This window comes from Microcaecilia unicolor, chromosome 4 (genome assembly GCF_901765095.1).
Source record: "Microcaecilia unicolor chromosome 4, aMicUni1.1, whole genome shotgun sequence".
NCBI classification, from domain to species: Eukaryota; Metazoa; Chordata; class Amphibia; order Gymnophiona; family Siphonopidae; genus Microcaecilia; species Microcaecilia unicolor.
Genome location: NC_044034.1, coordinates 286071723 through 286095887, shown reverse-complemented (window position 1 = coordinate 286095887; position 24165 = coordinate 286071723). Strand labels below are relative to the sequence as shown.

Genomic DNA, 24165 nt, shown 5'->3' with positions numbered 1-24165 from the left:
GTGGTAGCCAGAGGGAAAAGAACATAAGAATAGCCATACTGGTTCAGACCAATGGTCCATCTAGCCCAGTATCCTGTTTCCAACAGTGGCCAATCCAGGTCCCAAGTACCTGGCAGAAATCCAAATAGCAGAAACATTCAATGCTACCAATCACAGGGCAAGCAGTTGCTTCCCCGTATCTGTCTCATTAGCAGACTATGGACTTTTCCTCCTGGAACTTGTCCAAACCTTTTTTTAAACCCAGATACGCTAACTACTGTTACTACATCCTCCAGCAAAGAGTTCCAGAGCTTATCTATTCGTTGAGTGAAAAAATATTTCCTCCTATTTGTTTTAAAAGTATTTCCATGTAACTTCCTTGAGTGTCCCCTAGTCTCTGTACTTTTGGAACGAGTAAAAAAAAAAATCGATTCACTTCTTCTCATTCTACACCCACTCAGGATTTTGTAGACCACAGTCATATCTTCCCTCATCCGTCTCTTTTCCAAGCTGAAGAGCGCTGGTGTGAATAGGGAGAGACATGGCTTGTAAAAATAACAAAAGCAATATCTTTGTATAGGTATTGATGGGACCTCACCTGTATTCAATTCTGAAGGCCAAATCTCAGAATAGGTATAGAGAGGCTAGAGATGATCCAGAGAAAAAGACTTCAATATGTGTAGTCTAGAAGAGAGGAGAAATGAGGAGGATATGATACAGATATTTAAATACCTGAAAGCTATTAATGCACAAGAAGTCAACCTTTTCAATGGAAAAAGAAGTTGTAGAATTAGAGGCAATATCGAGCTTCAAGGGTTTAGAGACAGGAATGATGTTGGGGAGATTTTTTTCCCCAGAGAGGAGGGTGGATGCTTGGAATATGCTTCCAGAGATAAAAATAGCAATAGAATTAAAACAAACAGACAAACAAACTGTAGAATAAACACAGAGTATCCCTGAAGACAAAAAGATAGTAATGAAATACTGGATGACCTGAATAGAGAAGCAGCTCAACCCATAACAGCAGTTCTATGACTGATACATGCTTCTAAGAATGCATTAGGGTAACCTTCATGGACTGGAAGTTATAACCTAAAGAGCAAGCTTTGGGTAACTTGAATGGAGCAGCAGCTACAATCCTAAAGAGTAGTGATATGATTGTATTAGGCATCCAAAAAACATTATCTGCATGGAATGGTAGTTACTACCACAGACAGAAGTGGTACAAAAGCATCAGAGTGATCTGCATGGAGTTACCATGGATAAAACCCAAACTTTAAGGCAGCAAACACAAGAAGTTCTAGCAACAGCAATGCCGACTCTAATGAAGAGTTGAAGAAAATGGAACCTAGAAAGAATCCAGCAGCATTTTCTAAAAGTTTGAAAGTTGCAAGTGGAATGACCTGAATGTATATGGGCCTAAGAGAGAGAAGAGGCAAAGGAAATTTATGAGCACTTTAAACTGAAACACAACAGTCCTGAAATGCCTGGGTTTATATTGTGATTTCTTCCACTCCATGATGAGAAAAAAAATGTGACAACAGCTTAATACAAAGGACATTTTCTCAAAAGACTAGGTGGGAGTATAATTTCAGAATCTGAAAGTGGGGTCAAATAAAACGCCTCCAGGGACTAGACAGGGTGCATATAAGTTCCACCCTGAAGAAAAAACTATGGTACATAGGGAAAGTGCAGATTGGGCTGCCCCACAGTTACAACTGGATTTGTTTTGAGTTCAGTTAATGATGAACAGGCACTGAAAACCCTTGAAGATGATGAAGATGATGATGGACAGGAATGTGATACCAGTGATAAGAAACGGCAGCTGAATCTGATAATGTACTTTCCTTGTATCTGCATTCATAGGGTTACCATATTTGCGGAGACAAAAAAAAGAGGACAGAAAAAATTAAAATGGATGCTACCTTTGTAACCTTTAGTTAGTGAACACACATCAAACAGTGACTTACAAAACGTCAGGATTTGAGTTTGACTGAGTCTGAGCCCAAGTGTACTTTTCAGAAGAGCGCATATCCCTCAACAACTTTGGCTGGCTTCTGAGATATCTTTGCATGTCATATGCTTAAAGTTGTGCTGCTCAAAACAAAATTCCTGTGACAGATTCAACCAGCAGGAAAATGGAGAGGATAGGAGATCATTAGTGCCTTTCTCTCTCTTTAGCACCCCCCATTGACTAATAGGTCACAGATGGTTTCTTTCATTATGTGGATAGGTGTGTTGGTTATCTCTCTATATAAAAGGCAACCCCAATGTTCTAATGAAGCCTCCACGGAAGTTGAGGCGCCCGAGATATCCGGTGTGCCCCTGAGTGTCTGCACCGCCCTCGCGTCAAAACGTGATGATGTCGAGGGCAGAGCAATGACACTCGAGGGCCGAAACAGAAACGGCACAGGCACGGAGGTGCAGCAAAAAAAAAAAACCCTCCCCACACAGAGCGAACCACGAACAACGGTCACACGGAGGCAGGCAAGTAGCTCGGAGGGAGGGGGCCCCTACCATTATAGAACCTTGCTAGCGCCCATTTCATTGCGCTGAGAAATGGGCCTTTTTTCCTAGTAAGCACATAAAAGAAAAACAGGACATTTCCCTAAAAATTAAAAATCCTGGAGGACATATCTGAAGAAGTCCAAAAAGAGGGCATGTTCTCTTAAAAGAGGACATAGGGTGACCCTATGCATTCAGCCATGTGAGCTTAGATTAGACTTCCAGAGCTATGACAGAATGGATTATATCTCTTCCCTGTATGCAAAGTCTACACAGGTATTCTTGTAGGACAGTGGTGGCCCTTAACTAGTGTCTCCTGAATGGTGCTGTCCTCTTAATTTAATGGAAACAAAAGCCCAAAGAGAATATAATTAAAAAAGAAAAACCCTAATATTAAAAGAGTAAATGGATCTAATGAAATAAGAGGTGGCATGACCATATCACTGAGGCCATAGCAGTGGAAAGAAAAAGTACCCATTCCAGCCCACTGGTGAGTCCACAGTACCAGGGAAACAGGATTTTAGCTTGGTCCAGTGTGTCAACATATCAGTGCCAAGCCCAGAATTAAGAACCAATAGGGACAGGATGGGTACCACTGTCCCTACACAGATTGTACTTTTTTCCTGATTTGGCATGGATGAATAGACCAGGCAATACAAGGCTACTCCAGACAAAAGTAGTAATCCAGTGGATTAAGACTGTTAATTATAATCAGTATTTCCCCTGCACTCAAAGACAATTTTGAAACTACCTGTATTGATGCAAATCCATGAATAATTTTTTTACCTGCTCTCTTCGTATCAGTTTTCATTTGAAAATTGACAAGTCTAAGAGTTGCCAGCTCACCCCAGGATGAATGTACAGGCTGATTCAATCTTGATTTTGTACTGTTGCACATCTGATGTTCCAGTTCTGGTTAACTAAGGGAAACCAATAGGACAAACAAAACTACAACTCTGTTCATGCAATGGGGCACAGCCAGGACTGAATCAGCTTGTTCAGCTGATCTAGGAAAATTCGGCAACTCCAGTAGTCATATATGCACAGTCTACCTGCAGATATTGCAATTATATTTACAGTGGAACACATGTGGATATGAAAATGCAAGTCTATATGCATTACTGTCCTCTCCAAACCTAAATATGACCCAGGGAACTTCTACTACTTAACATTTCTAAAGCGCTACTAGGGTTACGCAGCGCTGTACAATTTAACATGGAAGGACAGTCCCTGCTCAAGGAGCTTACAATCTAAAAGTCTTCCTAATGTGCCTAAAATATGCTTCTTATGGAAACCCACGTGTACTTTTAAGTGGGTTAAGGAGCGGACAATTTTCAGACAGCTCTTTTGCCTGCATAAATGGCTTTTGAAAAATGCTGTCTATATATTTGAGGAGGTCTGTCTTTACTGGAGTGAAACAGTAATCCTAGATGTAAGGGGTCTGGGGAAAATTAAGGTCAGATATGGGAAGACAGTCATCCTTGATGCCAGATGAATTGGAATGGCCCCCTGTTACATCCCTCTTAGAGGTCTTATCCACGAAGTGGGGAGGTGATAGAGCAAGAAAATTATTACAACGCGAACAAAGTTGGATTCTTAGGTTGAATTCTTTGGAGCCTACTGGATTAAATGCAGCAGTTGAATGAGTGGCATTTTTGTAGTTGATTTAGAGCTCTCTGTATATTGATTTGCTGTTCTCCATAAGTAGTGAATTAGGTTGCTGCTCTTTAAATAAATGAGCAAATTTGATTGGTGGTTGTATTGGTGTTCTGGTTAAAAGCAAGCACTAGTTTGAATGGGGCTAAGGTGCCGATAAACATGGAAAAAGTAAGTGTTAATTGGCATAGTAAGATGCTAAGTTGAAGAGTTTGGATAAAGATTGTAATTGATTGAATTTTGTTTTGTAGATAAATAATTAAGCACATATTACCCCTGGGGAAATTCAAAGAAGATAAGTGTGCTGTTTTAAAGATATTGATATATAGAATTAAAATTAAAAGTGATAAGGAAGTAGTTTCAATGTCAAGGGATGATGGATGACAGTTTTTTTGGCTGATGATAGAAATATTGTCGGTAGGGAGCTGTATGAAGTATTGCATACTATAGACTTCTGAGGCCTTTTCCTCTCTTTTTCCAAAGATATGATTTACTTAGGAGGTCTTTTACAAAGGTGCACTAGAGTTTTTAGTGTGCATTAAAAATTCACATACGCTAAACACTAAGGTGCCCCCATGAATATAATGAGCATCTTAGTATTTAACGCAGACGAATTTTTAGCTTGCACCAAAAATGCTAGCTTGTCTTTGTAAAAGGGTACCTTGGTATCTTGTTGTTCACTATTTTTGGTTGGGTAGTAAAGTATCAGTTTTGAGTGAACTAGTCTTTGTCCTTAAGGATCCCTCTTAGAAGGCTATACTGAGGCTCATTTTCAAAGCACTTAGACTTACAAAGTTCCATAAGTTACTATGGAATTATTTAATAAGCGCTTTGAAAATACACCTCAATGATGCCACAAATTTAAAGGGCCAGGGAATAACCAACCTGAGGAATTTGGACAAATTTTCCCTTCTTCTCTAAGCCGTATCATTAGAATCCAAGCCCAAGGCTGATATCCTGCACAAAAACTTTACAGGAAAAAGGTAACTGGTCTTTAGTCTGGGAAGACCGAGCCTGAAACCCTGGGCCGAACTGTTCCACTTTCTTTTCAACTGTTCTCTACTAAAGGGAAGGTCAAGTCTAAAACACGTGGGGGTCCTTTTACAAAGGTGCACTAGCATTTATAGCACACACTAAAAATAAGCATGCGCTAAATGCTAGAGACGCCCATATGGGCTGTCTCCCGCTGAATATTCCCAGTTAGTGCTTAGTGGATAGCCGGTTCTATTGTGCAATACAACCGGCTATCCACCGATTTTCAGTGCATCGCTGGCTAAGTTTGGTGGCCTAATTAGGCCACAACAATAGCAGATCTATCTTTGGCCAGTATTTATTTATTGGTATATAAATCCCACTTTATCCAAAATAAGATTATCAGTTCAATTTGGCTAACATATAAATTAAAGTATTACAATTAAAATGTCATAAACCGGAGGGGTTGAGCCGTTGGTCGCTGGAAGGCATCCTGAGTCAAAGACCTGGGGTTCCAACCAGCAGTAGAGAGGTCACATGTAGGCAGTGGTGTGCTGGAGCCGGCTCGCACCGGCTCGCAAGAGCCGGTTGTTAAATTTTCTTCTGACTTGCGAGCCGGTTGTTAAAAAGCGCGAGCCAGCTCTGGCTCTCCTCCCTCCTCCCTCTGGATCCGGTCCCTCATCGATTCCTTGTCCTTCGAATTCTTCGGGGCAGGCAGTCTTGCATGCCCGCTGCCAGCGCTGACTCTCCCCCGCTGCTGGTTCGTGCTTTAAAAATGGCCGCCGAGACTTCCAGAGGCGGCCTTGCGAGACTTCTGTGGCCATTTTGAAGCGTGATCCGGCAGCGGGGGAGAGTCAGCGCTGGCAGCGGGCAGGCAAGACTGCCTGCCCCGAAGAATTCGAAGGACAAGGAGTCGGTGAGGGACCGGATCCGGAGGGAGGGAGGGAGGGGGGAGGGAGGAGAATTCGCTGAACAACTCGGGAGGGGGTGGCAGGGGAAAGAAGGGAGTCGCTGGGCATGGGTGGATGGAGGGGAGAGAAGGGTCGCTGGGTATGGGTGGATGGAGGGCAGGGGAAAGGAGGGTCACTGGGTATGGGTGCATGCAGGGCAGGGGAGAGGAGGGTCACTGGGTATGGGTGTATGCAGGGCAGGGGAGAGGAGGGTCGCTGGGTATGGGTGCATGGAGGGCAGGGGAGAGGAGGGTCACTGGGTATGGGTGCATGCAGGGCAGGGGAGAGAAGGGTCGCTGGACATGGGTGGATGGCGGGGAGGGGAAAGAGAATAAATGCTGGACATGGATGGAGGGGAGGGAAGAGTGAGGAAGGAGATGAGATGAGGAAAAAGGAAGAGAGGAGAAAAACTGCACATGGATGAAGAAAATAGGCAGAAGCTGAGGACCAGAAATGAAGAAGAAAGGAGGAAAGTAAAGAAATAAATGGAAAGAAAGCCCTGGAAATGGAGTTAAGAGGACAGATAGCAGCAGAATCGGATACTGGGCCAGCATGATCAGAAAAACAGTCACCAGACAACAAAGGTAGAAAAAAATCATTTTATTTTCATTATAGTGTTTGGAATATGTTCACTTTGAGAATCAGGTGCTCAACATTAAAAGTTTATATTTATTTACTTATTTATGGCATTTTATCGCACATTAAACATGAATTAGATTGGAACCTGGGATCATTTAATTTTTTTTCCTGGAGTAATGCATTGCTACCCCCCCTCAGGCTCTCTCCCCGGCTATAGCCAGCTCTGCAATTTGGGGGGAGGGGTGCAGAGGGGGACCGGGGAGAGAGCCTGTTGTTAAACATTTACCAGCACACCACTGCATGTAGGACACCAAGCAGGAGCACCAGAAAACAGTCTATCCCAGAGACAAGAACAACTGAAGTATGTGGAGCAGCCTTATCCCAAGACGGGCTTCGGCTACACTGAGATAGGAACAACTGAAGTACGTGGGGCAGATTTATCCCAAGACGGACTTTGGCTGCGCTAAGACAGGAACAACTGAAATACATGGAACAGCTTTATCCTAAGACAGGCTTTGTCTGTGCTGAGCCTGGAACAATTGAAGTACGTGGGGCAGCCTTATCCCAAGACAGGCTTCGTCTGTGCTGAGCCTGGAACAACTGGAGTACGTGGGATAGTCTTATACCAAGACAAGCTTCGACCGAGTTGAAACAGGAACAACTGAAGTCAGGAACCAAAAGGAACCCCAGCACTCCTGAGGTGGAGGAAGTGGAAATGACAGCTGAGGCCCCTCTACCTCCTCCCTCCCAACCATTGCTCATTACTCCCTCCACTTTATCCTACATCCCTCCATTCCATCCACCTATCCCTGGCTATCTCACTGTGCCATTCCTGGAAGAAAAGGATGAGGATTAGGCGGTGGTTCTTGTTTCAGACAGCAAGGAGGGCCAGGTCCCTCATCACCCCACCATTTCTTGCTCCTCATGCAACTAACGCATCATCCCCTGTGCTATCTGGGGTGCAGCTTAGTCTGCGACCCTGGGTGCTAAAGGAGATGAGTCACTACCTGCATTGGTGCAAGAGGTGGCCTTGCAGCAGGAGGTTCTGAACTGGAGGCTAAAGTTCATAAAGGAGCACAACCAAGGATTCAGCATGCTATAGGGCACATATTGGGGGTCACTTGTGGACCTCACATTTGCCTTCAAGCACACTGGCATCCTCTGAATGCTCTCCTCTAGTGCCCATTAGCTCTATTAGCTCCTGATACCTGTCGTCTTCTCCCTGGCGTGCCTGTCTTTCCTCTCTCTGTAACCAGTCCCTTCCCAAATATGGAGGATTTTATTTGATATGATGATGATGCTAACCTGAATTTGGACTGTATGTCTTGAAAATGAATAATAAAAAAAAACATATAAAAATTTGCAAATAAATAGCTATAAACGTTGACAATCACAGTTGTCAAGTGAATTTATTGCATGTAGTGGTTCCCCATTCCCTCTGCAATATCCACGTGCACTCACATTGCTACACAGCCCCTACTCCAAAGGAGAAATGTTGAAAACAGACCTATGGGACATAAGCAATCTAAATGTACTGTAGGCCTGCCCTCTCCAATGTGGTCACTCAAACCCTACATTCCACTCCTTTACAGAACTCATCTCTGCCCAAGTTCACATGGCCTTGTGCATAGAGAGGGAATACAGAATTGCTTCCTTGTCATTCTCTCTATGCACAGGGCCATGTGAATTTGGGCAGAGATGAGTTCTGTAAAGAAGTTAATTGAACACCAGGCAATTCATGCATGATTGCCACTAATTTAGCCATGTCCTTATAAAATATGAGTGAATGTGTCAACATGTCACAGAGAAAGAGAACTGGACTGAAGAAGTCAAATTTCAGTAAGGGTGAGCTTAGACTTCTTGTGTGGGAGGTGAGAAGACACTATATGCTATATGGGGCTGCTGGGGCCAGAGTCAGCACTGATCAAAACATTTCCATCTGGTGAGGCATACAGTATATCACCACCTCAATGGTGTTTACCACTAGAACTGTGATGCTGAGGATTTGAAGAAAGAATGTTGAGACTGCAAGACCATGCCCGCAAGAAGCAGGCTTCTCAACATCGTGAAGGCACTGGAAACAACATATCCCCACCTCCATAGAGAGGGAAGTGCTAGCCACTTATGACCAAGAAACCATCTCAGGGGTCAACCAATGAGAGACAGAATGAGGGAGATCAGCTAAGAGTTGCTCTGTGTTATCCTCCACTATGCACATATGAGGTATGCATTTGCAAACACTCATGCTTTTGGTCCTGACATGCACATCCCTCTAGTTCATGCCCTCATATGCCCCTCTACACTTAAGAGCTGGGGCACCTAGTGATTCTACTGCACTTTGGACATGCCCCTTGCCACAGACACCAGCCTCTCTATAAGCCATTTCATATATCTCTACACATTGGGGTAAGGTTTTTCATGCATTCTATCCACCTCACCTCCTTCAAAATCTATCAAGTGAAGGTATCACATTGACTCAATATTTACAAATACAGTCTGTGTAGCAGAGTGCATTCACCATGTATACAGAACAAAGTTTTAAATGCCCATACATGGCTAGTATTTCATGACCTGAGCACCAGCTGCTATATATCCTTTGGGACAAGGATGTCACATGTCCAGAGCACTTATATACTATGTCTAAAGTCTGCATAGTATGCAAGTGCTCTGGTTTTATTTATTCATTTATTTCCACGAGTCTATTACCTATTCTTGTAGTGCACAACTCCTGCCAGTTCTTGACATCCATGAGGCATCATAACTATAACTTAGCAAAGTCTCTTTTCAGTCCATGGCTAAGCATTTTTTTGGCCCATCCTACAATTGCTGGGGTGGGCCATCAGGTAGTGAAAGAGGGTAGAGGGCTAGCCCTTCCAACATATTAGAGATTAGTGCTCAACAGAATACATCAGCACAACACCTTAATGTCCCAGACCAGGAGGAACTGGCATGTGTGGGCCCTGCAGAGGAGCCTAAAGAGGAGAACCACCACTCTGAAGAGGGTGAGGAGGGCACATCAGTTGATGTGAACTTGCAGAAATGGTATCAGATGAGGAGGAGGTGGAGGGCAAGGTCATCAGAAGACATTTTTCATCAGCCCGAGGCGGTCAGAGTGGATGACATACACACTCATGAGATCAGCGGCCCTGGGCAAGAAGATAATATAATATCAAAACTAGCTAGCCACATTTGTCAGGATGATACCCTGTTCAGGGCAAAGAACGGTTGCCTTTATATGGATGTTCAGGGTCTGCAAGTCACTATGGAGGAGGAAATGGGTGGATTGCATCAGAACTGCTAGTCATTAGTGGTGAGCTCCATACCCTGAATCATACCCTGGCCTCCTTGTTTCCTCAGCTAGTTGAGTGTCATACAACCTCTAGTACACTCTCACCTGACACCTCATTGCCTGTGCACTCTCTGAACATCTTCAGTTCAACTCACCCACACCCCTGAATCTGACTTGGCCTGACTGTGTGAGTCATCAATGCTTGATTTTCCCCAACTTCAGTGAGGAAGCCAGGTGTGACTCTGACTCACAACAGTCTTTGTGCTGCAGCACTCACCTGCAACCAGCTCCCCCAAAGCATGGCTGTGATAAGGGAAAAAGCTAGGAACTGAGATGGGCTCAGAAAATATGCATGGGTCACAGAGATGGTTGAGGAATTGGGGCACCAAATACACATGTACAAAGTGACCTACATGGGTGGGGGCTATTATTTGATCTTTTTTAATATACGCTGGGGTACTTGTAATAAACTTTTCACTTATGCAAGTTGAGTTCATTCCTTGCTGCCATTACACAGTGGTGGGCCTGTGGAGATGTTGTACTTTAAGCTGCACAGCATCCCCCTCATTATTGCTTTTGGATTATGACAGCTTTGGTGCCTCCGGTTTAGGCATCTGCCAGTTGATGGTGAGGTTGTGGAGCTGGAAGACGTCACATGCTTTGCCAAGGGTACAGAGAAGATCTCTCCCTGACCTGACAAGGCACCTGAAGTGGAATTTCAACATGCCAAATGTCCATGCAATGACAAGCTTGGTTTTCCTGTGTGCCTCTTCAGCTGGATCCTCGGGGTGGACTATGGACATTATCATCCATGTCCTGGGAGGGGATGAAAAGTTACAGGGGAAATCCTTAATCTTCTTTATGTTCAATTTTTTGTTATTTTTGTTACACTTGTACCCCGCGCTTTCCCACTCATGGTAGGCTCAATGCAGCTTACATGGGGCAATGGAGGGTTAAGTGACTTGCCCAGAGTCACAAGGAGCTGCTTGTGCCTGAAGTGGGAATCGAACTCAGTTCCTCAGTTCCCCAGGACCAAAGTCCACCACCCTAACCACTAGGCCACTCTTCCACTGGGAGACAAGGTTTAGGCAATTGTCACCTGCAAGCGAGAAAGAATAGGCTACATGAGTGCTCTAGTACCTAGTGTCATGGGGGTTGGTATATCACAGCATTGATGATCCCAGAGGCTTGCAAAGCAGGTTGTTCCAAATAGAAGCCTGGATATCCGGCACACACATCAGTTATTATGCTGAAGGCATTGCAGATTATCTGCATATTAAAGAAATGGTTTGACTTGTGGTTCCTATAAATGAAATCCTTTCAGCAGGTGGTCTAATGGCAATGTATGTGCAGAGAATGACTCCTAGCATCAAAGGTAAGTGTGCCAGTTCAAGAATTTTATCATAGTTTGGTGTTGCTGCTGCTTGTGTTCAGGGAAGAGAATGTATTGAGTGTCTCCCCTGAGAAAGGCCTGTCAAGGTTAAGCTATGCAGCATCAGGTTGAAGTCTGGCTGATGCCTGCTATTGTCCCATGGGGTGGCTAAATGGTTTGAGTGACAAAGAATGCTAGGCTGTGATGACCTTCAGGTGCATTAGCAGAGCTTGTCTCCTCCATGCATTGAGCTCTAGGTCCTCCTCAAGCTGATTAGACAGGTACACTATAGTTTTCTTATCAAACCAGAACCTGTACATGCATGTCTTCTCTGTCATGTCCATGACCTACATTCAGGGCTTGTATATCCTCGGTACAGAGGCCCTCCTTCTCTTTTGCCTCTCCCTCCTGCTTAAAGGGGCCTACAAATTAACATTTTGCTTCCACTCATGCTTAAACCCACCACCAGTTGTGGTACCACACTACATACACACACGGTTAAACAGACACAGCCAGATACAGTGGTAGATGCACAACCAAATGTGCACACACACAAACATAGAGACACACACACACTGGCTGTTGCACAGCAAGATGGGGTGGAGGGCAGGTATTTAGAGGGTTGAAGAGAATGTTTGGTAGAAAGAGACAAAATGGAACTAAGTGGGTGTTAATGGGGTTGTAGAGGATTAGGTGAGGACAATGAGATTGCTAGTCTGAGGATGAGTGAGGCCTGACCATGCACTGAGATGCCAACCAGTAGGTCAACTCCGCCATTTAGGCGTACATTTGGGTGCATCTTATATGCACCATTCACGTACCTGATGTTTATGGAATACATCCAGCGCACGTGACTGCTGGTCTCACCCAGCACACATCCACTTTCAGAGCCTAACATACCCCCTTTTCAGGGCATGTACCTGTATGTGACATGCTGCACATGCACGCGTCTGCTTTGCTGTTGTAGAATACTGCTCAAGTCTGACACAGCAAGGGTGACAAATGATGGGGAACTGCAGACAATGTGTACTGTATTAGAGCTTTTATTACAATGTCTAAGACTCGACACGGTTTATGCTCACGATTTTTTTGAGAAGTTCTAACAACAAGGTATACGATATTATATGTATTTTATAAAGGATATCTAAGAATTTGATACATCCACTTAAAGACTCCTCAGGAAGGCCTTTTTTGGCCGAAACACAACTCGTGTAGAGTCTTGGACGTTGTAATAAAGCTCTAATACAGTGCACATTGTCTGCAGTTCCCATCGTGTGTCACCCTCGCGTATTTGACTTGTCTGTGTTGACTGCAAGGGTAGCTGTTCTTCTGTTTTTTGCCATAGAATACTGCTCAGTATGTTCCTGGCTTTTGGGAAGCCAGATATTGATGTTGGGCATGCGACTGGCACCTAACTTTCACAGAATTGCCATCTCAATTCTAGACAGATCTTTAAAGGTAACAATCGAGGTGTCTAATTCCAAGACACCAGTCTTTGCTTCTATGTGATGTATTATTGAGTTGTTTTTATAAGGGATATGTACAGTGATTTTATCCTGATACCTGTTGTACTATAACATCCCTAAACCTCCCTAGAAATTTTAGCTTCCTATTCAATTGAAAGGGTCTTGGGTGACCATCTTGTCTGAAAAACAACACACTAGCACAGAGATCTTCGCTATTTTTCAAATGGGAGCCAGTTTGTCATAAAAATCTTGCATGTGAGAACCAAGACCATCATCAAATAAAGCAGCAGACATCCTGTTAACTTTCACCATCCCAATTCCACCCGCATCCCCTTAAAGCTGACTCTCTCCCCCCTCCAGTTATTAATCTCCACCTATACTTTTTCTGCAGGCTAATTTGTGGTGCCACCTTTTGAACAGCTACTCTATTTTCTTCCATCATCACACATTAAGTTTGTTTGAACTGCATGGTGCTGTCAGAGTGGGATTTTGGAAGAACATAGCTCAAACTCACCAAGAGCTGCGTGGTTCAAATATTAAGTACAGTATAAGGGGTTATGTCCTTCAGCCCAAGATTACCTCTACACCCCATCCTACAATTTGTGATCCTCTCAGCAAGCTTTACTGTCTCTTTTCCAACCATCTCACCTCTGCCTGGACATTATTACATGACACTGCCTTCTATTATTCTGGACTATGCCTCTGGAACACTTTTACCACCTGAACAGAGACACAAACCCTCTCTTCTCAAATTTAAGAAATTGATCAAGACTTGGCTATTCTACTCCACCTATGCTTCTGTTAAGTAATTTGGCAGCATATCATATCATATATCATGTCATATAATATAATATACAAATTTGTGTTTCTAGATCCTCTTCCTCTGGCTTTTCCCTATTTATTTCCAAACTTATAATGTTATTAAACCTGTATGTGTGAACCGCTTAGACATAATCCTTGTATGATTGGCGGTACATTAAGTCAAAATAAATAAAGGATTAACTGTTATAGAAATATGTCTGCAGTGCGTCTGAAGAAAAGGTGGGGGGAGATTTTGTACTGGGGAAAGAGGGGCCATGCTTAGGGTCAATGGGGGCTGCCACTGGCCCCCAGGCCTTGCAATGAAGTACATTGCATTAGCAGCCTAACAACTGGATTACTGGTTCAGAACTGCATGGGAAAGTGCCACAAACACCATACCGGGGCTGGGTTGTACCGACAAGGAATAACATCCATTACCACTATACTGGTTCAGAGAAAGGAGTGTTCCCTAACACCATTCTGGCAGAAAGCAAGCTTTGCCAATGATCTCCTAGACCAATGCTTCCCACAATGTGGGTCGTGACCCTGAACGGTGTTGGATATGTAGCATTTAAGGTCGCGACCTGGGTGGACATTACATACAGTGGTGGAAATAAGTATTTGATCCCTTGCTGATTTTGTAAGTTTGCCCACTGACAAAGACATGAGCAGCCCATAATTGAAGGGTAGGTTATTGGTAACAGTGAGAGATAGCACATCACAAATTAAATCCGGAAAATCACATTGTGGAAAGTATATGAATTTATTTGCATTCTGCAGAGGGAAATAAGTATTTAATCCCTCTGGCAAACAAGACTTAATACTTGGTGGCAAAACCCTTGTTGGCAAGCACAGCGGTCAGACGTCTTCTGTAGTTGATGATGAGGTTTGCACACATGTCAGGAGGAATTTTGGTCCACTCCTCTTTGCAGATCATCTCTAAATCATTAAGAGTTCTGGGCTGTCGCTTGGCAACTCGCAGCTTCAGCTCCCTCCATAAGTTTTCAATGGGATTAAGGTCTGGTGACTGGCTAGGCCACTCCATGACCCTAATGTGCTTCTTCCTGAGCCACTCCTTTGTTGCCTTGGCTGTATGTTTTGGGTCATTGTCGTGCTGGAAGACCCAGCCACGACCCATTTTTAAGGCCCTGGCGGAGGGAAGGAGGTTGTCACTCAGAATTGTATGGTACATGGCCCCATCCATTCTCCCATTGATGCGGTGAAGTAGTCCTGTGCCCTTAGCAGAGAAACACCCCCAAAACATAACATTTCCACCTCCATGCTTGACAGTGGGGACGGTGTTCTTTGGGTCCTAGGCAGCATTTCTCTTCCTCCAAACACGGCGAGTTGAGTTCATGCCAAAGAGCTCAATTTTTGTCTCATCTGACCACAGCACCTTCTCCCAATCACTCTCGGCATCATCCAGGTGTTCACTGGCAAACTTCAGACGGGCCGTCACATGTGCCTTCCGGAGCAGGGGGACCTTGCGGGCACTGCAGGATTGCAATCCGTTATGTCGTAATGTGTTACCAATGGTTTTCGTGGTGACAGTGGTCCCAGCTGCCTTGAGATCATTGACAAGTTCCCCCCTTGTAGTTGTAGGCTGATTTCTAACCTTCCTCATGATCAAGGATACCCCACGAGGTGAGATTTTGCGTGGAGCCCCAGATCTTTGTCGATTGACAGTCATTTTGTACTTCTTCCATTTTCTTACTATGGCACCAACAGTTGTCTCCTTCTCGCCCAGCGTCTTACTGATGGTTTTGTAGCCCATTCCAGCCTTGTGCAGGTGTATGATCTTGTCCCTGACATCCTTAGACAGCTCCTTGCTCTTGGCCATTTTGTAGAGGTTAGAGTCTGACTGATTCACTGAGTCTGTGGACAGGTGTCTTTCATACAGGTGACCATTGCCGACAGCTGTCTGTCATGCAGGTAACGAGTTGATTTGGAGCATCTACCTGGTCTGTAGGGGCCAGATCTCTTACTGGTTGGTGGGGGATCAAATACTTATTTCCCTCTGCAGAATGCAAATAAATTCATATACTTTCCACAATGTGATTTTCCGGATTTAATTTGTGATGTGCTATCTCTCACTGTTACCAATAACCTACCCTTTAATTATGGGCTGCTCATGTCTTTGTCAGTGGGCAAACTTACAAAATCAGCAAGGGATCAAATACTTATTTCCACCATTGTAGATGTATCATTATGATACACCTCAACAGGGTTGTGGGCATTGGTGCTGCTGTGATCATGGGGTCATGGCTGGATAAATTTAAGCAGCACTGCCCTAGACACTGCCAGAGGGGAAGGGATGATAGTAATACTGCAGACGGTACCAGAACAGCGAGGCTGAGTCAACTTTACAACATAAAAGACAATTTCCACATCAAAGATAAATTAAAAAAATGGACTATACCTCAAAGCGGATTTCTCCATTTCGATCCAAATCAAATGCGTTAAACAGGAAATGTGCATATGTAGTAGCATCTGTGCAAAATAAGAGAAAGAGGATCATAAGTTCTAACATCACTCAGCTCAGCCTAAGTCGTATCATCCTCCATCATCCACCCTGCTCGTCTGCCTGGGTCCTTACTCTGTCTTGGGGCCTTGATGATTCCACTCCTGTTTCCCTCCTCCTCTCTCAGTGCTTTGCAGTGTTTGTACAATCATTTCTGCTGCTTTGCCCCTGTCTTGGTGCCTTGTGGTGTTTGTTCCTCGTTCCTTCTGCCTTTGACCCTCACTCTGTGTCTTGGGGGTGCTGTTGCAAGAGGATGGAAATGAAGCACATTGGGGTAACCAGCATGGAGCAGTAGTTATCAATAAAGCATGGAGATAACCTGCACGGAGCAGCAGCCACAACTCTAAGTAGCAGTGGTACAATTGTACTGGGATTCCAAGAAAGCATGGGGATTCTTGTGTTGTGATGGATTTTGGGTTTCCTTAGGACAGAAATAAGAGAGGGGTTGAGAGGTCATGAGGACAGCATGGGTGATGAGTTGATGTTGGAATACATTTGGGAATTTCATATGTACATCTATCAAAAGAGGTTGATTCTTAGCTGGGAGGATCTGATGGGTCTTTAGGTTTTTATCTGCCATCATTTACTATGTTACTATGCTGCCTACAAGTTGCATGGAACTTGAATAGAATACCTCAGTGTTATAGTCAAAAATAGGATGCAGTTCTCCACCCAATTGATTGTAACAGAAACAACATAAATGACATATGTAGTTGTTTTCTTGCTAAGCAGGTGAAGATATCCCTGGAGGCACTGCACAAAATAATTTTATAGGGTGCCTACTGCTTTAAGTGGGGGGAAAATAGCAAAAGACCGGCAATGGAACGCCTACCAAAAAATAAATAGCAAGTAGGGAAAACATACTGAACATAGCTCATAGAAGTGTGTGAGTGTGTGTTCGTATTGTGCGGGTAGTAGTAGGCAGTTTGAAAGCATCAGTTCCCTAACTGCTGTATTTGACTGTATCTAAGTTTCTATGGCACTGGACCATTTTTCTCTCTCTAGAACTCCAAATCTGATATAGCTCATTTTTAAACTTGAAGTATCTTTTCACTGTTTTATCCTGCATATCAAATTTGATCCCATTCTCTTAAATTTTTGCATAGTTATTTTGCTTCCAGACAGACAGATTTCTCCACACCTTTTTGGGAAAAAATATTAAGCAAACTCATTCACAGGCTATTATAGCAATGCTACTATAGAAAAGCACAAATTCCATGATTATCTGTCTACATTTCAAGAAAACCTCTTTGGGCAGTGAAGGTATCTAGTGAGATAAGCAGAAAAAGCATATAGAGAGTGTGTGTGTGGGGGGGTGGGGGGGGGGGGCAGGGGGAAGGAGGGGTATCTGACTTAGTCCCAGATGCACTAAGATTCCTGTTAAGAATCTATTCATATTTTCAAATCGGTAAAAATTACCAATGTGGAAATACAGTGGATTTCCAAAGAGAATCACATACATATAAGCTGCTTGTTGCTTTTGCAACCCAGCTCATTTGCATGCAATAGGGGGGAAGCCAGTCGGCCAGCTGAGCATGCACAGAGCAGCCCATTGCCAAGCGTGTAACTTTTTTTTCTTTAAAAACAAGCTGGAAGCCTGTACTCTCTTGCCGGGGGGGGGGGGGGGGTCCGCAGACGCCAGGAGCCATGGGCTCCTGGGTTCTCTCTTCTGCCGTCCCCAATTCCTTGCCAGGGGCATGACAGGGCAGCGGTAGCACAAGAACTCCTGCAGCTCTCCCTCATCTCTGTCTAGCCCTGGACAGCTGAAGCAGGATTCTTTCCTCCTACCATAGGGACTCACCAGCTCCCCACAGCCTTTCAAGTTGGATTTTTGTCACAGTTTGTGTTTTGGTTAAAAGCAGTCCCTCTGCCCTGATATTTTGTTGTGTGAAGCTCACTCAAATTTAATAGGAGATCAGGAGTTGTCAGGACCAACAGCTCCAGACCTCCCGTTAACTTTTCCACAGTAAAGCTAGGGATGCTTCTGTGCATTGGGTCGGAAAATGGCTGTGCATCGCCTTGCATGCAAATTTGTGTAGTAGTAATAAGCTTGTTATAATAGCTTTGCATTCAGTTTTTTGTTAGCTGCTACCATGATAGGAAAAGAATTCGGAGAACCCCTTTGTGCATGTCTCGTTTTACTCCTTGCTTACCAAACCAGCTAGAACTGGCATAAAAACCACTTTACTGACTCGCTAAGTTTTTTTGCATTTGGGCCTTAGAGGACAGGGAAATGGATATAATTTTGTTATTGCAAGTTGGGTGTAACTTCAGGGTGACTGTAGGTAGCGGATAAGGGATACATGGGATGAGGTAAGGTGGCATAAATGGGGGAAAGAGAGAGTACTGTTTGATGGGTAGAGGTAGTTGCAGGGAGTACTTTTGGGGGTAGGCATAGCTAGGGGGTGATGTGGTAGTTAGGGGGTAGGGAGTTGTAGTGCAGCACTTCTGGGAGTAGTTGCAGGGGTAAATTTGCAGGGTGGGGGTGGTTGGAGATGATGCTGTGGTAGGATAATTGTGAGGTAGTTGCAGGGATAGTTTTGGGCAAGGAAAGGAGCAGTTGCAAAATGGGGATTGGGGCATATATAGGGGGTAAAGAAGTAGGGCTGCAAGTTAATTGTATTTAACTGATTAATGAATTAATGTTTAATTGTGATTACAAAATTAATCATTTTGCAGAATCTCCTGTCTCCTCCAAATATCTCTTCTGCTCTCTTCCAACCCCAACCCTTGCTATCAGCACACTCTAGCATCTTTCCCTCCCCCCTCCTGTGACTGAACATCACCCCCCCCCAGTGTACCAGTCTACCTTAAAGGTGGTCTTCTGTTGGTCCAAGGTAGTGGCAGCATTGCACATATGCTGCCTGCAGCCTGCTCGAGCTGCAGACTCATGAGCAGAACTGTAGAGGCCATTGGTGGAGGCTATTGCTGAGGTGGTGAGCTCCAGCAGCCACCACTAAGTTTGTGTTGCTGCTCATGGGGTGGAGGAGAGAGGAGGGGGGGGGGGGAAAGAGAGATCTGATGGACCCCAAGAAAGAAAGAGATAATGGACGTGCAGGAAGAAGAGAGGAAGGGAGGGAAGAGGAAGGGAGAGATGTTGAATTTGGGGGTGGGAGGGAGGGAGATTATTAGTCTTTAGGAAATGGAAGGGGGATGGGATTTGATATGCCACCTTTCTGTAGTTACAAATCATAGTGGTTTACATATTATATACAGGTACGTATTTTGTACCTGGGGCAATGGAGAGTTAAGTGACTTGTCCAGTCACAAGGAGCTGCAGCAGGAATAAATAAATAAATAAGAAACAGATTAATTAATAAATATCATACCTTTAATTATGTGATTAATCGTGAGGGAAAAATGTAATCAAAATGCAATTCTAGTAAGAAGAGATTGGGGTAGGGGTAGATACAGGGTATAGTTTTAGGGGTAGTTGAGTGGTAGAGTAGTTGCAGCGGATAGTTTTGGAGGGTGAAGCATAGTTGTGGGTGGAGGAATTGTGGTGGGGCAGTAGCTGGGAGGTGGGGTATTTGGGAAAGTGGTGGTGTAGTTGTGGTGTGGTGAGGTAGTTGCTTGGAGTTAGTTTTGGGTGTGGCAGGTAGTTGGGGTTGATTCTGGGCTAGTTTTGTTTGGAGGGGGGCAAGAACTTTGAGTAGTTTGAACGGAAATTCCCTAATTTCTATGCTTCATAATTTGAAGCTGTTTCTCCCAGAGAAATGTATTGGGACATTCTTTTTTTATGGGGGTGAGGTCTTATTTTTCTGAAACCTATAGTAAAATCTGGCTCATTTTTGAATTTGATGCATCTTTATACTATTTTTTTTCCATTATTTTAAATTCTTGGAAATTATTTTGGCCCCTGACAGACAACCAGCCATTCTCATCCCTTATATGTAATTCATTCCAACTTCTGTTGGGTTGCAAAAATAATTACTCACATGTGACCTGGATGTAGCATATTATATTGAGCATCCAGTTCTCTACACTAGTCCTTCAAAAGCCAAAATGGCAGTAAACTTTGTCCCAACATCAAAGATGTTTTCTTTTAGCTACAGGCAAGATTTAAAGAACTTGCAGCTAACAAAGACATTTCATAACCGCTAGTCCATGAAATTATCCTTCCTGTAAGGGATATTAGGGAAGCCCATGTGCCCAATCTCAATGATGTTGTAAACTGTAAACTCTAAATAAGCAATCGTTTTGGGATATTTCTCCTCTTTAAATATTCCAAGTATTCTAAAGATATTTCTCCAGTTGCAATTCAAAAGATCCCCCAATTCAGTGAGTCCAGAATTACTATTTTTTTTTAGATGTGTCACCATAGTAGATGACAGCAGATAAAGACTTGCACTGTCCATCTAGTCTGCCCAAGATATATCACATCATACCATATGCTTGAGTTTAACATATGCATATCGGATTTTGAACTGTCTTTGCCATTTTCGGGGCACAGAAGTAGAAGTCTGCCTGGCACTTGCCTTATTCCCCAACTACTAGACTTGCCATCAAAGCCTCATTTCAGCCCATCTAGATCTGTCTAGGCATAATCAGGGCACAGACCATAGAAGTCTGCCCGGCTCTGGCCTTATTTCCCCAATTCCGTTGCCATTTTCATCTCCGTCACCTCCTGTGGGAGGCCATTCCAGGTTTCGAAGAACTTTTCCGTGAAAAATACTTCCTGACATTACTACTAAATTAACCCTCCCCCCAACCTCTATTCATGTCCTCTAGTTCTACTGCATTCCTGCCTCTGGGAAAGGTTTGCTTGTATATTAATATATTTCAAATATTTAAATGTCTGTATCATATCACCCCATCCCTTCTTTCTTCAAGATTATACATATTCAGGTCTTCCAGTCTCTTCTCATATGTCTTGTGGTACAAACCTTGTACCATTTTTTGTCACTTTTCTCAACTGCTTCAAGTCTTTTAATGTCCTTAGTGAGATACAGCCTCCAAAACTGAACATAATATTCCAAGTGGGGCCTCATCAACAACTTGTACAGGACAGTCACCCCAACCCAGTCTTCAGGGCACACCTAGTCCTATCGGGTTTTCAGGATATCCTGCCTCAATTGCATGCAAATCTGACTCATGAATATTTATTGTGGATATCTTGAAAAGATCAAAGGGGCTAAGTGTGCCCTGAGGACTGGATTGGGAATGGCTGCTATACAGCAATGTTTCCCAAGCCAGTCCCGGAGTACCCCCTTGCCAGTCAGGTTTTTAGGATATCCACAATGTATATACATGAAAGAGATGTTGCATATAATGGAGGCATATTCATTGTAGATATCCTGAAAACTTTACTGGCAAGGGGGTACTCCAGGAGAGACTTGGGAAACACAGCTCTACAGGATATGGAGACAACTAGTCTTGAGCATTTTTAATGTTGGGTGACGAGGACTGCCTTTGGTGGCCCTTGTCCTGGAGTCTGCTTTCAAATAGGGCCAGACACTGTGCAAAATAACAGAAAATCCTGCAAAAAGACATTCAAAACCTAAATAGCAAATTTACCAAGCCATAACAGCCCTAACCCACCTATGAAAAGACACTGCTATAAATATTACACTGGGCTGTAGAGCACCAATATACATAGTACAGGGAAACTAGAACAAACTGTACTGTTACAGATTCCAGATTCCTACACAGACACTACATGCTAGCAAAATCCTTCACCTCAGTTGCACATGCAGAACATGGGGACAGACCCTCACCTGAAACAAAATAGGGAACCACAACCCATCCCCCCCCCAAAAAAAAACATGCAGAGAAAAATTAGAGACCATCAACCCTCACCCAACAAAGCCAGACTCTATAAGCAGTGCAATACTGATAAAAGAGAAACAGAAATGCATTTTCTCCTGGGCTCTGCAAAATACAAAATCGGAAAAGATGTCCATTTCCAAAAGCAATAAAAAACCTTCTAAACTATAGGGAACAGTTCTATATTTTCACCTTACAGACAGTGATGCCAGCAGGTTTAAATGCCAAGCTGGAGTGGACATTGCTGGTTTGAAGATTTTTTCTTCGCCCAATAGGAGTCAGGGGGTGGTACTAAATCGTCATCGATGATGAGGATATTTAAGGAGGGTGAAAAAACGCTGGCGCCATCTTTGAATGAGAATTTAATTGTCAGAGCTGGCGCTAGATTAGATCATAGGTAAGAGAATGGGATAAAATTGTTTTTTCAAATGCTCTTTGCTGCTGAAGATGTTAAGGGTGATTTTTGGGAGCAAGGAGAGAATTTTATGTCTGCTTTCTTGCTTTTGTTTGCAGGGGAGGTCCTTGAGACAGCTCTTATTTGAGCGAAACATGCATTTCCAAAAGCAGACACATCCTGGTCCTTAAAAAATAATGAACAACATTTTCTTTTCTACCTTTGCTGTCTGGGCATTCTATTTTTCTAATTGGGGCTGGTTCCAGTCTCTTTTCCACTTTTCTTGTGTCAGTCTTCTAAACTCTTTTCCAGGTTTGCATTTCCATTTTTCTCTCTCCTCTTCTTTTCCTTCTCTTTGCCAACGATCCTTCTTTTTATGTTTTTTTTCCTTTTCCTTTCTCTTCATTTATATCTGCCCTTTTGATTTTACATTTATTCTCCCTTTCTCTCACACTCTAGTCCTTAGTTTCCTTCTTTTCATATCTCATCTACCTATTGGGTTTTCCCATTTCCCTCATCTCCTGTCTAGCACTGCATTGCCTCTCTCCTTCCCCACTCGTATTCCTCTCATCTTTCACCCACCCCGCCCCCCATTTCCAACCTTTGTACTCATCCTCTCAGCCCTTACCTACCCTCCACTGCTTCTCATCCCCTCACAATCTCTACCTCTGCCTCTCCTTTTTCCCTTGCAGTCAGGCCATTCATCTCTGTCTACCCAATGTCCTATTGACTCTATTTCACTATCATTTTAACCACATTTCTGCCTTCACTTACCTCCTTCAGAGACCAATCCTCTTCCTCACATATCCCTCCCCAGTACCTCCATCACTTTTCTGTGTCACTCATCCTCTGTCCATTCTTCTAGGTCACTGTGTCTGAACCTTACCCCCCATTACAAACCCTCACTTATTCTTCCAGTCCATTAACATACCCCCCACTCAATTCCAACTCCATTTCTCCTATCCATAATTCCCTGCTCTGCTCCACAAAACTCTCCCATTAAATTGCCAAGTTCGACTCATCTTCTGCTCTGTTTCCACCCCGCTCCCCAAGTCCTATTCATCTTCTTCAGTGTTCCCTTTCTCCCCTCCAGTCCCATCCATCTGCTCAGGTCCCCTTCTCCCCCCACCCCTAGTCCCATTCATCTTCTACTCTGTTCCCTCTTCTCCCCCACCTTCTAGTCCAATCCAGCTTCTGCTCTTTCCAGGGTCTAATGTCCATTTGATATTTGTTTCTTTTTTTGTGCCTATCATCATTCTGTGTCCCTATTTCTCCATTCATCTCTCCTCTATGTCCCTGTCCCTCCCCCTGTGTCCATGCTCCCCTCTGGTCCAGTCTCTTGTTCTTTTCCCTCTGCTCACCCCTCAGCATGTCTCTCTCTCTCTATGTCAGGGCTGGTGTGACATTCAGAGGCCCAGGGCAGAAACCAGGGAGGGAGCTCAAAAGCTGGCCTTCACCCTATATCTCCTTTAGCTTGCAGCAGGTTTGAGGTTCCCTGTTTACCACTCCATAACACCGGCCTAGCGCTCTATGGGTCTAGCATCTCTCCCCCATCTCTTCCTTACCCCCTCATCCAAGCTCTTTTGCCTTTCCCTCCCACATTCCCTGTGAACTGGCATCTCTCTTCCTTAAGAACTAGCATCTCCCCCTCTGTGATCTGGCATTTTTCTCTCTCCCCTGTCATGATCTGGCATCTCTCGCCATCCCTCATGATGTGGCATTTCTCCCCAACTCCCCCCTCAATCTGACATTTTCCCCTTCCCTTCCTCTCCCCCCCCCCACCTGCAAGTGTGGCATCTCAGTTCCTTTTTTGCCCCCCACTCTACACAGTCATTCTCCAACCTTCTGGCAGTGTCAGCGATCAAGGCAGCCTTGCTTTTGCCCTGCTCCAGAAGTCTTCACTTTGCTGCATCCT

At 44.0% G+C, this 24165-nt stretch overlaps 1 protein-coding gene across 1 annotated transcript in view; it reads right to left on the bottom strand.

Moving 5' to 3' along the window:
• The window catches only part of KCNIP3 (potassium voltage-gated channel interacting protein 3), a 65332-nt gene that overhangs the window by 24159 nt on the left and 17008 nt on the right, over positions 1-24165 (bottom strand). The window contains exon 4 of the mRNA XM_030199592.1: positions 15989-16059. Within this exon, the coding sequence (XP_030055452.1) occupies positions 15989-16059 (71 nt within the window). The remainder of the gene's footprint in view (positions 1-15988; positions 16060-24165) is intronic.